Source organism: Neoarius graeffei, chromosome 24, assembly GCF_027579695.1.
Source record: "Neoarius graeffei isolate fNeoGra1 chromosome 24, fNeoGra1.pri, whole genome shotgun sequence".
Classification (NCBI taxonomy): domain Eukaryota; kingdom Metazoa; phylum Chordata; class Actinopteri; order Siluriformes; family Ariidae; genus Neoarius; species Neoarius graeffei.
In genome coordinates, this window is record NC_083592.1 from 59,648,370 (window position 1) to 59,665,923 (window position 17,554).

Here is a 17,554-nt window from a genome sequence, read left to right on the forward strand (position 1 = left end):
TTTGTTGATGGTTACTACATCCAGGTGCACAACAATATAGTGGCATGATGGAAGTCTTGCTGAAAATAAACACTTTCTTTGCTGCCGTTCCTCAATGTTGGCTGTGGTAAACTACTGGTAGTACATGTCCAAAATGGCGGCCGCGTTTGTCGTGACGTCACGTGAAAAGGGTCCATATAGCATCAGAAACATTTAAAAAACACACACACACACACACACACACACACACACACACGGTCCTCCATATTGAAAGAGTGCGGTAATTTTATTTTATGCAAACATTCACCAATCCACAGCAGGAAGTTTCTCCTCCACCAGCCGGACGGGTTTTGTTTATGGATTTGTGCTGACGAAGTTAAAAAACACAAAACAAAAACCCAAGGACACAAAATAATCAACAACCAACATCACCTCCATCACGCCCACGCTCTCCAGGACACGCCCACGCTCTCCATCTCTCCATGACACGCTCCCCAGGACACGCCCATGCTCTCCATCGTACGCCCACAATCTCCATGACACGCCCACGCTCTCTACTGTCTCCATCGCACGCCCACAATCTCCATGGCATGCCCATGCTCTCTACTGTCTGCATGGCACGCCCACAATCTCCATGACACGCCCACGCTCTCTACTGTCTCCATGGCACACCCACAATCTCCATGACACGCCCACGCTCTCTACTGTCTCCATGACACGCCCACAATCTCCATGACACGCCCACGCTCTCTACTGTCTCCATGGCACGCCCACGCTCTCTACTGTCTCCATGGCACGCCCACAATCTCCATGACACGCCCACGCTCTCTACTGTCTCCATGGCACGCCTTAGTTGATGCAGCGAAGAGCCAATACACAGCTGGAGAAGTGTCAGAACAGCACTAGTGAAGAGCAGACAGACAGACAGTGAGGAGCAGACAGACAGACAGACAGTGAGGAGCAGACAGACAGACAGCCAGTGAGGAGCTGTTAGAGAGTTAATTAAGTGTCTGTATAGAGTTTGTGAACAGTTAATGAAGAGCTCGTTCCGAAAAGGTGGAACAGCTGTTGATTTGTCCCCTATACAGTGCACTAGTGCTCCACACACCATGGAGTGTGTTCACCCGAACTAACTCACTCATTCTACTCAGCCTGGGCTCGGGAGTCTTTCATTCCTGCTGTAGTGCAGCTGCACCAGGGAAAAGCAGAAACCCACAGTGCGGCACTACAGCCTGCTGCCCACTCACTGCACTATTACACACTGCTCTCACTGCACTATTACAAAAAGCTCTCACTGCACTATTACACACTGCTCTCACTGCACTATTACTCACCTCACTGCACCGTTACACACTGCTCTCACTGCACTATTACTCACTGCTCTCATTGCACTATTACACACTGCTCTCACTGCACTATTACTCACCTCACTGCACTATTACTCACTGCACCATTACTCACTGCTCTCATTGCACTATTACACACTGCTCTCACTGCACTATTACACACTGCTCTCACTGCACTATTACACACTGCTCTCACTGCACTATCACTCACTGCTCTCATGGCACTATTACACACTGCTCTCACTGCACTATTACACACTGCTCTCATTACACTATTACACACTGCTCTCATTGCACTATTAGACACTGCTCTCACTGCACTATTACTCACTGTAGTATTACTCACTGCTCTCATTGCACTATTACACACTGCTCTCATTGCACTATTACACACTGCTCTCACTGCACTATCACTCACTGCTCTCATGGCACTATTACACACTGCTCTCATTGCACTATTACACACTGCTCTCATTGCACTATTACACACTGCTCTCACTGCACTATCACTCACTGCTCTCATGGCACTATTACACACTGCTCTCATTGCACTATTACACACTGCTCTCATTGCACTATTAGACACTGCTCTCACTGCACTATTACTCACTGTACTATTACTCACTGCTCTCACTGCACTATTACACACTGCACTATTACACACTGCATGATCACTCACTGCTCTCACTGCACTATTACACACTGCACTATCACTCACTGCACTATTACACACTGCTCTCACTCCACTATTACTCACTGCACCATTACACACTGCACTATTACACACTGCTCTCACTGCACTATTACTCACTGCACTATTACACACTGCTCTCACTGCACTATCACTCACTGCTCTCATGGCACTATTACACACTTATCTCACTGCAGTATTACACATTGCACTATTACTCACTGCACTATTACTCACTGCTCTCATTGCACTATTACACACTGCTCTCATTGCACTATTAGACACTGCTCTCACTGCACTATTACTCACTGTACTATTACTCACTGCTCTCACTGCACTATTACACACTGCACTATCACTCACTGCACTATTACTCACTGCTCTCATTGCACTATTACACACTGCTCTCATGGCACTATTACACATTACACTATTACTCACTGCTCTCATTGCACTATTAGACACTGCTCTCACTGCACTATTACTCTCTGTACTATTACTCACTGCTCTCATTGCACTATTACACTGCTCTCACTGCACTATTACTCACTGCTCTCACTGCACTATTACTCACTGCACTATTACTCACTGCACTATTACTCACTGCACTATTACTCATTGCTCTATTACTCATTGCTCTATTACACACTGCACTATTACTCACTGCTCTCACTGCACTATCACTCACTGCACTATCACTCACTGCACTATTGCACACTGCCCTCACTGCACTATCGCACACTGCACTATCGCACACTGCACGATCACTCACTGCACTACCACTCACTGCACTACCACTCACTGCACTACCACTCACTGCACTACCACTCACTGCACTATTACTCACTGCACTACCACTCACTGCACTACCACTCACTGCACTACCACTCACTGCACTACCACTCACTGCACTATTACTCACTGCACTACCACTCACTGCACTATTACACACTGCACTACCACTCACTGCACTACCACTCACTGCACTACCACTCACTGCACTATTACTCACTGCACTACCACTCACTGCACTACCACTCACTGCACGATCACTCACTGCACTACCACTCACTGCACGATCACTCACTGCACTATTACTCACTGCACTACCACTCACTGCACTATTACACACTGCACTACCACTCACTGCACTATTACTCACTGCACTACCACTCACTGCACTATTACACACTGCACTACCACTCACTGCACTATTACTCACTGCACTACCACTCACTGCACTATTACACACTGCACGACCACTCACTGCACTACCACTCACTGCACTATTACACACTGCACTACCACTCACTGCACTACCACTCACTGCACTATTACTCACTGCACTACCACTCACTGCACTATTACACACTGCACGACCACTCACTGCACTACCACTCACTGCACTATTACTCACTGCACTATTACACACTGCACTACCACTCACTGCACTACCACTCACTGCACTATTACTCACTGCACTACCACTCACTGCACTATTACACACTGCACTACCACTCACTGCACTACCACTCACTGCACTATTACTCACTGCACTATCACTCACTGCACTACCACTCACTGCAGTATTACTCACTGCACTACCACTCACTGCACTATTACACACTGCACTACCACTCACTGCACTATTACACACTGCACTACCACTCACTGCACGATCACTCACTGCACTATTACTCACTGCACTACCACTCACTGCACTACCACTCACTGCACTATTACACACTGCACTACCACTCACTGCACTACCACTCACTGCACTACCACTCACTGCACTATTACACACTGCACTACCACTCACTGCACTATTACTCACTGCACTACCACTCACTGCACTATTACACACTGCACTACCACTCACTGCACTATTACTCACTGCACTACCACTCACTGCACTATTACACACTGCACTACCACACACTGCATTACCACTCACTGCACTATCACTCACTGCACTACCACTCACTGCACTATTACACACTGCACTACCACTCACTGCACTATCACTCACTGCACTACCACTCACTGCACTATTACACATTGCACTACCACTCACTGCACTATTACACACTGCACTATCACTCACTGCACTACCACTCACTGCACTACCACTCACTGCACTATTACACATTGCACTACCACTCACTGCACTATTACACACTGCACTACCACTCACTGCACTACCACTCACTGCACTACCACTCACTGCACTATCACACACTGCACTATCACACACTGCACTACCACTCACTGCACTATCACTCACTGCACTACCACTCACTGCACTATTACACACTGCACTACCACTCACTGCACTATCACACACTGCACTATCACACACTGCACTACCACTCACTGCACTATTACACACTGCACTATCACTCACTGCACTACCACTCACTGCACTATCACTCACTGCACTACCACTCACTGCACTATCACTCACTGCACTATTACACACTGCACTATCACTCACTGCACTATTACACACTGCACTATCACTCACTGCACGATCACTCACTGCACTATTACACACTGCACTACCACTCACTGCACGATCACTCACTGCACTATCACTGCAGCGGACACTCTCTCTCTCTCTCTCTCTCTCAGATGAAGTGTGTAAATAGTGAATAAAAGCGCGCGCACTCACGTGAACACGAAGAAGAGCGTGGTTGAAGCCACCAGCAGAGTGGCCGCGGTGCACACTGGGATATATCTGGTGGGTTTAAATCTCTTTCCGGCGCTGTGGGGCATCCTGTAAACTCCACATTCCTCTGTCCTTCAGCACACCGACACCGGAAACGCACACAGCGGCATGAGCGCGCGCGGCAGCCAGTTCCGCTCCGGAGCCGCTTCTCTTCATTCAGGGCCGCGCGCAGCACCACGGCCTTCCGAGCGCATGAGGGGGCGGAGCCACACACAGGGGGCGGGGCTGCACTATGCCAAAGACATTTTCTCCAAACACAGAGACTGTCCATTCACTGACCAAGAAAAACAACTCCCGTTAAAAATTAAGAATCATTAAAATTGTTGAGTTAATTTGTGCTCTGATATAAAATAAAAATATTAAACCGACCAATTAGGTTACAGATCAGATTATACTGACTCTAAAATAAAAATAACACAAACAAACAAATAAATAAATAAATATTACATGTCTTGCCTTTTGAATATATTTACTGCTGGCATAAATCAGACAAAATCTAAATAATATTGTCATTATAAATTATATATCAATTATATTTTGAAGCTATAGCTCTTTAAAATTATACTAAAATTACGATAAACTGTACATACTTTAAAACATGTCAAAAGATTCTGTAGTGAAAGTGTACTTTAACAGTTAATCTCTAAACTCCGCCCACTTATTCAAATGAGCTGTAAACGTGCTTCTGCATATTACTACTAATATTATCTAAAGTTTGTAAAGTTTTAATGTTGCTTTAGTGAGCTAAAACAAATCTGATATTATGAATTAGATGGTCAAACATTTTTCAGATTTTTGTAAATATTTCATCTTTAGCATGTTTACTCCTAAACTGCAGCAATAAATTTAAAAAAATCAAAACCTAGCAGAAAGATGTTTATTTCACCATTTTTGTTTTTGCTCAGGTTCACTCACAGCCAGGGTTCTGGTTCCGGTTCCGGTTCGTCACTGCCCTCATGTTGATTTATGAGTCGTTGTGATACACATCAATATCTCCACAAACTACAGTGAAACATGTACAGTGTGTATTTTTCAATTCCTCAAAAAAAATCAGTTTCTAGAAATATTCATGAAATTTTACAGGTTTATTCCTGATTAGAAATCTATTACTGAGGAATTTCTGAACATGTTGATTACTGTTAGATTTATGTTCAGATTCTAATCTGAAAAATATGTAGAATTTTTAAAGAACAATGCATGGTGTTTCCTTGGTGAAATAATAAAATAATAATAAATTGTTTTTCTCACAAACTGCTCGATAAACATCTTTCTCTCAAAAGTCACAGTGACAGAAATATTGTCAATCTAACATCAAAAATATATTTTTTACAAACTATAAAAACGTATGAGCATATTTAATTAGATGAAGCCTCATTTGCATAAACAAATTATTTTTTTAAAGTTCTGATGTAAAACAAAACAAAAAACACTGAAGAATATCAGTGAGTCACTGGTGCAGTTTAATATTGATCTGTTTTAAAATATAGTTATCTGGTGTTCTGTCTTCAGATTGAAAATAAATAAAAGTACCTTTTTAAAAATAATAACTTTTGTGCGTGAAAGTTTCATTAATCTCTGCTCAGTTCACAGAGCGCGCTGGCGGAAGTGAAACCCGGAAGTGTTTAGAGAGTGAACGCTCTCCGCATCTGAACTCTCACTCTGCTCAAATCACTGCCAACACAGAGAGGACTGTGATTGGTTCTGTGCGGTATCCAATGAGAACAGAGAGGAGGCGGGGCTTAGACCGGCTAGCGGGAGTCTGAGATGAGAATCCGTTACAGTCACTGTTTACTGAAATATACACAAAATATCATCTTTATAAATTACATTCTGTATTAAATGTTTAATACATTCAAATCAAATACAGACAAGATATAAATAAAACATCTCATTATCTCTAGCCGCTTTATCCTTCTACAGGGTCGCAGGCGAGCTGGATCCTATCCCAGCTGACTACGGGTGAAAGGCGGGGTTCACCCTGGACAAGTCGCCAGGTCATCACAGGGCTGACACATAGACACAGACAACCATTCACACTCACATTCACACCTACGCTCAATTTAGAGTCACCAGTTAACCTAACCTGCATGTCTTTGGACTGTGGGGGAAACCGGAGCACCCGGAGGAAACCCACGCGGACACGGGGAGAACATGCAAACTCCACACAGAAGGGCCCTCGCCGGCCCCGGGGCTCGAACCCAGGACCTTCTTGCTGTGAGGCGACAGCGCTAACCACTACACCACCGTGCCGCCCACTAAACACTCAGACAAACAGTATAAACACACTAGATATGAACTAGACGTAGACTAAACACTCATATATATATATACACACACATAAATTGGTTCAAAAAAAAACCCTGCGACCCTGTAGAAGGATAAAGCAGCTACAGATAATGAGATGAGATAATGACTAAAAGCCAATTTAAAAATATGTAATTTTAGGCGTGATTTAAAAGTCTCTAAAGATGAAACGTTACGGAGATGGGATCCACAGGAAGCTCATTCCAGACTTTTGGTGCTGCTGCGCTAAAAGATCGATCGCCAAAGGTGTGTAACATTTTGCCTTGGGGAAATGATAAAACAGTGCTAGCACTTGAGCGCAACGAATACCTTGCGTATTGCCTAACATTAATTAAAAAATCACTAATATAAAATGGTGCCATGCCAAAGTTAGTAGTAGTATTTTAAATTGTATTCTAAATCTATCAGGCAGCCAGGACAGTTCTTGCAAAACGGGTGTTATATGGTCATATTTTCTAGTCGAAGTTAATAGCCTTGCCGCAGCATTTTGGACTCTTTGAAGCTTAATTAACTCACAATGCAGTAACCCGTACAAAAGGCTATGGCAATAATCGATCCTAGATGTGATAAATGTGTGCAGAACCATTTCCAGCTTATCCCTAGATAAAAATTTGCTTATGCGCTTGATGTTATGCAGCCAGAAAAATGCAGCACCACAAGACTTAGATATTTGTGTAGACAAAGAAAAGCTGGAATTGTCAGGCTCCGCCCCAGACATCCACTCCAGAGCTCAGCACGTGCTCACCTGAACTCACTTCCTGGTTTTCACCGCTGCCTATCTGAAGGCGGTTCTCCGACTCCGACTTCAGCAGGGCTCGAAGCAATGGCCGAGTCAGGAGGACTGAGGTGTGGTCCGGACTGAGGTGTGGTCCGGGAGGACTGAGGTGTGGTCCGGACTGAGGTGTGGTCCGGGAGGACTGAGGTGTGGTCCGAGAGGTACAGGGAGTGAGGCGGAAGGAGGGAGTGAGATTGAGGTAGACGAGTTGGACACTGATAAGGAGGGAAATACACACAACAAAGAATGGAGGACAGTAAATTGGAAAAGCAAGAAAAGAAAGCAGAGAGAATCTGATGGAAAAAAGGGAGAGGAAGAACAAAGATCTGAAATTAAAGTTATTTTGCGATTTCAATCTCCTTGTATATTAAATCCCTTGAAGGTTAACAACGCTATTCACAAACTGGTAGGTGATGTACAGTTTGTTAAAACCTTACGAGATGGGAACCTCCTGATTCTATGTAGAGACAGGGACCAGCAGCATGGATTAATGAAATGTAAATCATTACTTGGGAAGGAGGTTAAGCCACAAATATGGGAAGAAAGAGGGAAGGTTATGGGTGTAATATCTGGAGTGTCAACTGAGATAACCGAAGAGCAAATTCGGGTCAATGTCAGAGGAACGCTAGTAACAAGAGTTAAACATTTACTATTCACAAGAGAGGGTGTTAAGGGGCCGAGCCTGTCTGTATTGTTGACTCTAGAGGAGGACAAACTAACTGAAAGAATCAGAATTGGGTATGTCAGCTATATAGTAAGGTCATATATTCCTCCACCAATGAGATGCTTTAAGTGCCAGCGTTTTGGGCACATTGCAGTAGCCTGTAAGAGTAAACTTCATTGTGCTAAATGTGGAGGGGACCATGAATACGGGAAATGTGAGAGAGGAGCTAAAATTAAATGCTGTAACTGTGGAGGAGAGCAAAGGCTGTGATGCACACAAAAGACCGGTTCAAGCTCAGAATGTGAAAGTGAAAGAAAAGATAACTTACGCTGAGGCAATTAGAAAGGTAAAGTCTAATAATAAGAACAGTAGAACAGCACTTGTGACTCCACCCCCCAGTTCAAAGCGTACGGAAATGCTGCAATGTTACCAAGGATACACTTATAGTGGAAAACAGAAAGTTTGTAGCATTTATGGTGGAAATTATTAACTGTTCTGCCCAAGCATGTAGCCGAACAGAGAGAACTAAGATAATTGCAAAAGTGGCAGAAAAGTACCTGGAAATGGAAGAGCTGTCAGTAGAGCTCATTAATGCAACACTTATAACAGGGATAGGTCTAACAGATTCACAGTCAACATGTGGAGGTGGGATTTATTGATGCTAACCATCTTACAGTGGAATGCCAGGAGTCTAATTGCCAACGGACAAGAATTAAAACAGCACATTCAGGAGCAACCAGTCAAACCTAACATTATCTGCATTCAGGAATCTTGGCTAAAACCCCTCACTTGACTTTACTATGTATGGCTATACAGCAGTGCGTAAGGATAGAACCCTTTCTATAGGTGGTGGAGTTGTCACCTTCATCCAACATGGTGTTAATTATAGAGTTCTCAACAGTAATGAAGAGCTTGAAGTAGTTATAATTGAGGCAGGGGTCAACAAAACAAAAATTAGAATAATTAACTTTTATAATCCTTGTCAAAAAATAACTAGAGAAATGTTGGAGAGCGTATGTGATGTGGAAAACTCCAAAGTTATAGTATGTGGAGATTTTAATGCACATAGTACCCTGTGGGGAAGTGCTAGAACAGATGGAAATGGGTATATTATTGAGGAGTTTATGGATGACAATCAGTTAGTGTGTTTAAATTATGGAAGAGGCACTAGGTATGATGCAGCTCATGGTGCAGAATCAGCAGTAGACCTTACTTTTGTTTCACAACAACTAGCAGGTACCTGCACATGGGATGTGAGCAGTGATAATGCAATGGACAGTGACCACTATCCTGTCTGGACAAAGATAAGGAATCAAAGTATAAGCTTTGAAGAAAATTGGATTCCAAGATGGAAAATGAGAGAGGCCAATTGGGGGTTGTACAATTTTAAAGCAAGCAACAAATTAATTGAAGTCATGCCAAATTTAAGTGACGGCATTGAGGAATTGAATAATATGATCATAAGTATAATACATGAATCAGCAGAAGAAACACTAGGCAAAACATCTGGAGCAAAGAAAAAGAAAATGGTACCATGGTGGTCTGATGAGTGCAGAGAGGCTGTTAAAAATAGGAACAAAGCCCTTAAAATTGTTAAATATAATCATTTATTTGATAACTTAATGGAGTATAAAAGAATGCAGGCTAAGGCCAAAAGAATTATAAGAAAAGCTAAAAGAAAATATTGGAGAGATTTCTGTAGTAACATTGGGACAGGAATAAAAGTTAAGGACATATGGGAAATGATCAGAAAGATGGGTGGCATAAGAAGGGACTTTTCCCTACCAATTTTAAGAGATAATGGCACAGAAGCAGTAACTAGTAGTGAAAAAGCTGAGATGCCTGCAAGAGCTTTTGTAAGGATACATAGCTCACAAAATCTCTCCAGTGAGGAGCTATCTAAAAGAATGAGGACCACTGAAGAAAATAAAGATTTGCTGGGGATGAAAGTTGAGGGTGAGAGCTCACTAGATGCAAATTTTACACTGTTTGAACTAAAAAGAGCATTGATAGGCGTTAAAAATACCTCACCAGGGAGAGATGGGATATGCTATAAAATGTAGTCATGAAAGTGTTCTGGATTTTCCCGGAATTCTGGATTTTTAGATTTTCATGAAAATTCCTCCAGATTTTTTCTGCTAATTGACGAAATACCCGGAAATCCGGATATTTGACAAAACTCTTGAAAATATCCGGTTTTCCGAATGGAGAAATTAATTTTTCGGATTTTTTGCGTTCCTAGACGCAGCGTAATACTTCGCATGGTCCTCGCATGGGCGTGGTCCTTAAATAGCCCAAACATAGTTCATTGATTAAAGACAGGTGTTCTTTGTTAATGGCGCGCGTGCCGGAGCTCGTTAGGTGCAAGCGCCCTAGGCACGCCTTCAGGTGCACGTGCTAAGGCGTGCAGGACTGACACCGTTCTGCACAAGCGCAACACAATCGCACTAGAAAGCATGTTCAAGCTGCCAGTGTAGCTGCAGTCTCTTTAGTTGCAAATTACGAGTATTTTCTCTTGTGTTAATAATTCACCATGTCAAAACAAGCAAAACTTTCCTCCTCCTTTCGACGTGAAGAGAAGTAAACAATTTATTATATATATATATATTTTTGCCGTTTCTAGAACACAACATCAGGAAAACGTGGAAGAAACAGCGATAATGGAAGAGCCGGTTTCTAAGCTGCCTAAAACTAGCAATGGGAATTTTTTTTTTGTTACATAATGCACTCAGGCTGCCAGTTAGTGTGTGACACACACACACACACACACCCTGAAAAATCCTAGCCACGCCCCTGATTTACATGAGAAATTTGGTATTCATTGGTGTTTAAATTTACAGACAATACGAACTAATGTAAACAATTGGCTTCAACTCGCATAAATCTGAATTGGAAATGTTTAGTTCACTTTAGCTTCTGCAAACGCACAACTCGACTAAAAGATTGATAAACGAGGCTCAACGTCCCCAACACTGAAACCTGAAAGCTTTAGAAACTCTAACAGGCCTTTACTTTTTAACAGCACTGTTTTGGGATTTTGCTGAGTTTACCTTCAACTGTCTGATTTTTTTTTCAAAGTAATGAACTGTGCAGCAGGAAAATCACCGCGTTTTCTAAACGCACTCCTGAAAATTACTCATTAACTCGGGGAATTAAATTTTATATTTTTGACATGTTAATCATTAATGTACATGAAAGAAAAAGGCTTAAAAGTTATAACTTGTTTTAGTGAAAATAAGTACTAAAATGCTCTAGAATGCAGGGTTTTGCATGTTATGTTATTAAAATATTTTGGGGGGAACGTTGCCCCCCCCCCCCCCCCCCCCCCCCCCCATCTTAGTTTGACTTTCAAAAGTTCAGGTTTTTTTTTCTTTGCTCCACTTTCATCTCTAAAAATGATTGAAGAACAATCTGATGTGGCAAAAAATGTGATTCTGGTTTTATATAACAAAATTTGGGAACGAGGAAAGCTGCCCACTAGGTGGAAACATTCAGTAATAGTCCCTGTAGGGAAACCAGGTAAAGATAAAACAAATGTCAAAAGCTACAGGCCAATAGCTTTAACGTCTAACCTGTGCAAACTTACAGAGAGGATGATTACTAAAAGGTTAGTATACAAACTAGAAAGTAGAGGGCTGATTACACCCTACCAGAGTGGGTTCCGTAATGGAAGAACAGCTATGGATCCTGTAGTCTGCCTAGAGAATGAAGTACGTAAAGCACAAGTCAACAAAGAATGTGTTTTGGCAACCTTTTTTGATATAGAGAAGGCTTACGATATGCTATGGAAAGAAGGGTGTAGTATTATACCAGGTGGGTGGAGCACAGAAACACGGCAGGCCAGAACTGGGACTTTCCAAACCAGAAACCCTGGATGACCAGCCAGGTCCGCTCACTCCTCAGGGCTCGCGATGCTGCCTTCAGGTCAGGTGATAGAGCTCTGTACAGAGCTGCTTGAGCTGATCTGAAAAGAGGAATAAATAAAGCCAAGGTGGACCACAGGCTGCGCATAGAATCCCACCTGTCCAGCAACAACACACGGGAGGTGTGGCAGGGCATTCAGGACATCACAAACTTCAGAGACTGTGATGCGCCAACAGGAGACTGGAGTGCACTGCTAGCAGAGGAGCTAAATCACTTCTTTGCTCGCTTTGAAACATCTCAGCAGCACTCATCTGCTCCTGCCCTGCCCCCACCACCACACAGTTCCTACACCACTCCTTTCACTGTACAGGAGCACGATGTCAGATGGGTGCTCCTGGCAGTGAACCCCAAGAAAGCTGCCGGCCCAGATGGTGTACCTGGTAAGGTGCTCAGAGCGTGCGCCCACCAGCTTGCCCCTACCTTCACCAGGATCTTTAACCTCTCCCTGGCTCAGGCAGTCATCCCACCCTGCCTAAAATCTGCAACAATAATCCCAGTGCCAAAGAAGTCTCCCGTCACCAGCCTGAATGATTACCGTCCTGTGACCCTCACCCCGGTAATCATGAAGTGCTTCAAGAGACTAGTTCTTCAGCACATCAAGGACCACCTCCCCCCAGACTTCGACCCCTACCAGTTCGCATATCGCACAAACAGATCCACAGAGGATGCCATCGCCATAGCTCTCCACTCTGCACTAAATCACCTGGAGCAGCAGCAGAGCTACGTCCGCATACTCTTTGTGGATTACAGTTCAGCTTTAAATACAATAATCCCGGACATCCTTATTAGAAAACTGGACACTCTCGGCCTCCCCCCTCTCACATGTGCCTGGTTAAAGGACTTTCTTACTAACCGGCCCCAGACTGTGAGACTTGGCCCCCACTTCTCCTCCACCCGCACATTGAGCACCGGCTCTCCACAGGGCTGTGTGCTGAGACCCCTCCTGTACTGCCTCTACACCCACGACTGTAGTTCAACCCACAACAACAACCTCGTTGTCAAGTTTGCTGACGACACCACAGTGGTCGGACTCATCTCAAAGGGAGACGAGGCAGCCCACAGAGAGGAGGTCCTAAAGTTGGCAGCCTGGTGTTCAGAAAATAACCTCGCTCTGAACACCAAGAAAACCAAAGACCTCATTGTTGACTTCAGGAAGCACAGCACAGACCTAGCCCCCCTCTACATCAACAACGTGTATGTGGAGAGGGTCCACACCTTCCGGTTTCTCGGCATCCTCATCTCCGCCGACATCTCCTGGTCAGAGAACATCACAGCAGTCATTAAGAAGGCTCAGCAGCAGCTACACTTCCTGAGAGTCCTCAGGAAGTGCAACCTAAACTCCAACCTGCTGCTGACCTTCTACCGCTCATCCATCGAGAGCCTGCTGACGTACTGTATTACAGTATGGTACGGCAGCTGCACTGCTGTAGACAGGGAGAGGCTCAAGAGGGTAGTTAAGGCAGCACAGATGATCATTGGCTGCCCTCTCCCCTCCCTGATGGACATTTACACCTCCCGCTGCCTTAGCAGAACTAAAAACATTATCAAGGACAGCTCCCACCCTGGCTTTGATCTGTTCGACCTGTTGCCCTCAGGGAGGCGCTACAGGTGCATCAGGACAAAGACAAACCAATTCAAAAACAGCTTCTTTCCAAAAGCCATAACCGCCCTGAACTTGGATATGCTCTGACTTTATAGTCTATTTATTTTACTATGTGACTCTCCTCGTGGAATAATTTATAATGTGCAGTACTTTATAAGGGACTCTCTCTGTGCAATACTTTTATAATGTGCAATACCTCACTCCATAATGTGAAACACAACACATTCACCTCACGTCAGGACTGTGCACCTTACACACAGCACATACACCTCAGGACTGTGCACCTTACACACAGCACACACACCTCAGGACTGTGCACCTTACACACAACACATACACCTCAGGACTGTGCACCTTACACACAACACACACACCTCAGGACTGTGCACCTTACACACAGCACACACACCTCAGGACTGTGCACCTTACACACAGCACACACACCTCAGGACTGTGCACCTTACACACAGCACACACACCTCAGGACTGTGCACCTTACACACAGCACACACACCTCAGGACTGTGCACCTTACACACAGCACACACACCTCAGGACTGTGCACCTTACACACAACACATACACCTCAGGACTGTGCACCTTACACACAGCACACACACCTCAGGACTGTGCACCTTACACACAGCACACACACCTCAGGACTGTGCACCTTACACACAGCACACACACCTCAGGACTGTGCACCCACCTTACCTTGCAATACTTCATAAATGTGTAATATTTTATTTTATAATGTGACTCTCTCTGTGCAATAATTTATATGTGCAATGTGCAATACCTCACTCCATAATGTGTAGCACAACACATACACCTCAGGACTGTGCACCTTACCCCCCTTACACACTCCCCCCCCTTCCCCCCTTCCTCTCTCCCCCCCCTTCCCCCCTTCCTCTCTCTCTCTCTCTCTCTCTCTCTCTCTCTCCACGCTGTTTGCACTGTTATTGGAGATGCTTTAATCTCATTGTACATGTGTATAGTGACAATAAAGGCATTCTATTCTATTCTATTCTAACTGAGTTCTCAATAACTCTTTTATTTTCAGCTTTTACACGTTCGCTCATACACACACACGCCACACACATGTGTGTTCTGGGCGGGAGAGCTCCCTTCCTCTGCTCTCTCTCTCCTCTTATAGGGCGCGGTCACTGGGGAAGACACACAAACACAGGTTAATTCCCATCAGGTGCAGTGATTCTGCCACTTACCTTCCCTGACTCCACCCTCCCTTCACAGACCGACGCTTGACCACGCCCCCGCTGCCACATACCCCCACCGCCCGACTCAGACCGGGGAGCCTGCAGCCAACTCCCCTCCCCCTCCACTTGACGGGAGAGGAAATCCGCCACGACCATCTGCGCCCCCGACCTGTGGACCACCTCAAACTTAAATGGCTGGAGTGCCAGATACCAACAGGTGATCTGCGCGTTGTCATCCTTCATGCGGTGGAGCCACTGCAGGGGCGCGTGATCCAACCAGAGGGTGAAAGGGCTCCCCAGCAGGTAGTAGCTGAGGGCGAGGACCGCCCACTTGATGGCAAGGCATTCCTTCTCTATGGTGCTGTACCTGCCCTCGCACACCGACAGCTTGCGGCTGATGTACAGCACTGGACGGTCCTCCACCTCCACCTCCTGGGACAGAACAGCCCCCAGCCCTCTGTCCAATGCATCTGTCTGCAAAACAAAGGGGAGAGAAAAGTCAGGGGAGTGTAATAGTGGCCCCCCACACAGTGCAGCCTTTACCTTAGAGACAGCCCGCTGGCATTGCTCTGTCCACTGGACCGGCTCTGGTGCCCCCTTTTTAGTGATATCAGTCAGCGGGCTGGTGACATCCGAATAATTAGGTATAAACCTACAATAGTAGCCAGCCCCAGGAACTGTCTCACCCCCTTTTTGGTCTTGGGCCTCGGGCAGGCCGCAATCGCTGCTGTCTTATTGATTTGGGGATGCACCTGCCCATTGCCCAAGTGGAAGCCCAGATACCGTACTTCCACCCACCCAATCGCACACTTCTTCGGGTTGGCTGTGAGCCCTGCTCACCTCAGCAACCCAACGATGGCCCTTAGGTGTTCTAGGTGCCTAAATAGTCACTACTATAAATAATAATGTCGTCCAGGTATGCAGTCGCATAGGTGGCGTGGGGGCGGAGAACCCTATCCATAAGCCGCTGGAACGTAGCAGGCGCCCCAAACAGCCCAAAAGGAAGTGTGACGAACTGGTGTAAGCCAAACGGTGTGGAAAAGGCCGTTTTCTCTCGGGATAGTGGAGTCAAGGGGATCTGCCAATATCCTTTTGTCAAATCCAGTGTCGAATAAAAGCGAGCCGTGCCTAGTTGATCGAGCAACTCGTCAATACAAGGCATTGGGTATGCATCAAATTTAGACACCGCGTTGACTTTTCTATAGTCCACACAGAACCAGACCGACCCATCAGCCTTGGGAACCAAGACCACCGGGCTGCTCCAGTCACTGTGGGACTCCTCGACGATGCCCATTTCGAGCATGGCCTCGAGTTCTTCCCGAACCACCTTTTTCTTGTGTTCGGGCAGTCTGTAAGGGCGGCTGCGCGCTACTACCCCCGGGGGCGTCTCAATATGGTGTTCTATCAGGGGCGTCAGAAGCATTTTTAATGTGGGGGGGACACACTGGCGGGGGGTCCTCCGCCAGAAAATTTTTAATTAATTAGATGCCATTTCCTGCATTCTGGTGTATTTTTAACAGGTTGTTAAACACCTAATTTTACCTACAAAAGTCACTTAATTCAATGACTATTTTAGAGACTCAACAATAAGTCCTCATTCAACTAGTCCATATATTCATCAGCCTGTTTTTAAACCCACCGCTACGCCTAAGATAATGAGATCAATGTGACACAATTTATCACCAACAATGACTTTATGGGTGCATTTTACTTTTTATTTTGTGTTTTCTATTTAGTTTTAGATGTAACACAACATGCCACTGGGCCAAGCAATAGTGACACTCAACTGTATGTTTAAAAATAAGAATATTCATAATCTCACACAATGAACAAGCATGACATGGCATCATGCAAACTTCATAACACAAAATCACACTGTGTCCAGCAACGGTGACACATAAAAAATAACTTCACACAATGAACAGGTGCAATTTTGTTCACCACCAACAGTGACTTTAGTGGGTGCATTTTACTTTTTTCCGATTTAGCAATACTCATAACAAAAATGGCATGGCATCATGCAGTCTTCATAACGCACAATCACACTGCGTCAAGCAACGACACATAAAAGAGAACTTCACACAATGAACAAGTGCAGTTTTGTCAACCTACATGCAATGGTGGTACTACAGTAGCATTTACAGATTAGTATAACAAATAGATCTATAGATATAACTCCTTCTTATATTGGTGCCACCACAATTTTTACCACTTCATAACTTTTATCCCCCTTTCCTTCACAATCCACCTGGAATAACATCCATCTCTCTCCATTACTTTCCTTTCTACTATTCCTTCCCCATACACTGATTTCCCATCTT

At 44.7% G+C, this 17,554-nt stretch overlaps 1 protein-coding gene across 2 annotated transcripts in view; it reads right to left on the reverse strand.

Moving 5' to 3' along the window:
• zdhhc8b (zinc finger DHHC-type palmitoyltransferase 8b) overlaps positions 1-4,955 on the reverse strand; it is an 87,515-nt gene extending 82,560 nt beyond the window's left edge. The window contains exon 1 of one of the 2 annotated variants that reach the window (XM_060907567.1): positions 4,691-4,955. In XM_060907567.1, the coding sequence (XP_060763550.1) occupies positions 4,691-4,794 (104 nt within the window). In that variant the 5' untranslated portion in view covers positions 4,795-4,955. The remainder of the gene's footprint in view (positions 1-4,690) is intronic. The other variant, XM_060907568.1, reaches the window with a different exon arrangement.
• Between the last annotated feature and the right edge of the window lie 12,599 nt (positions 4,956-17,554).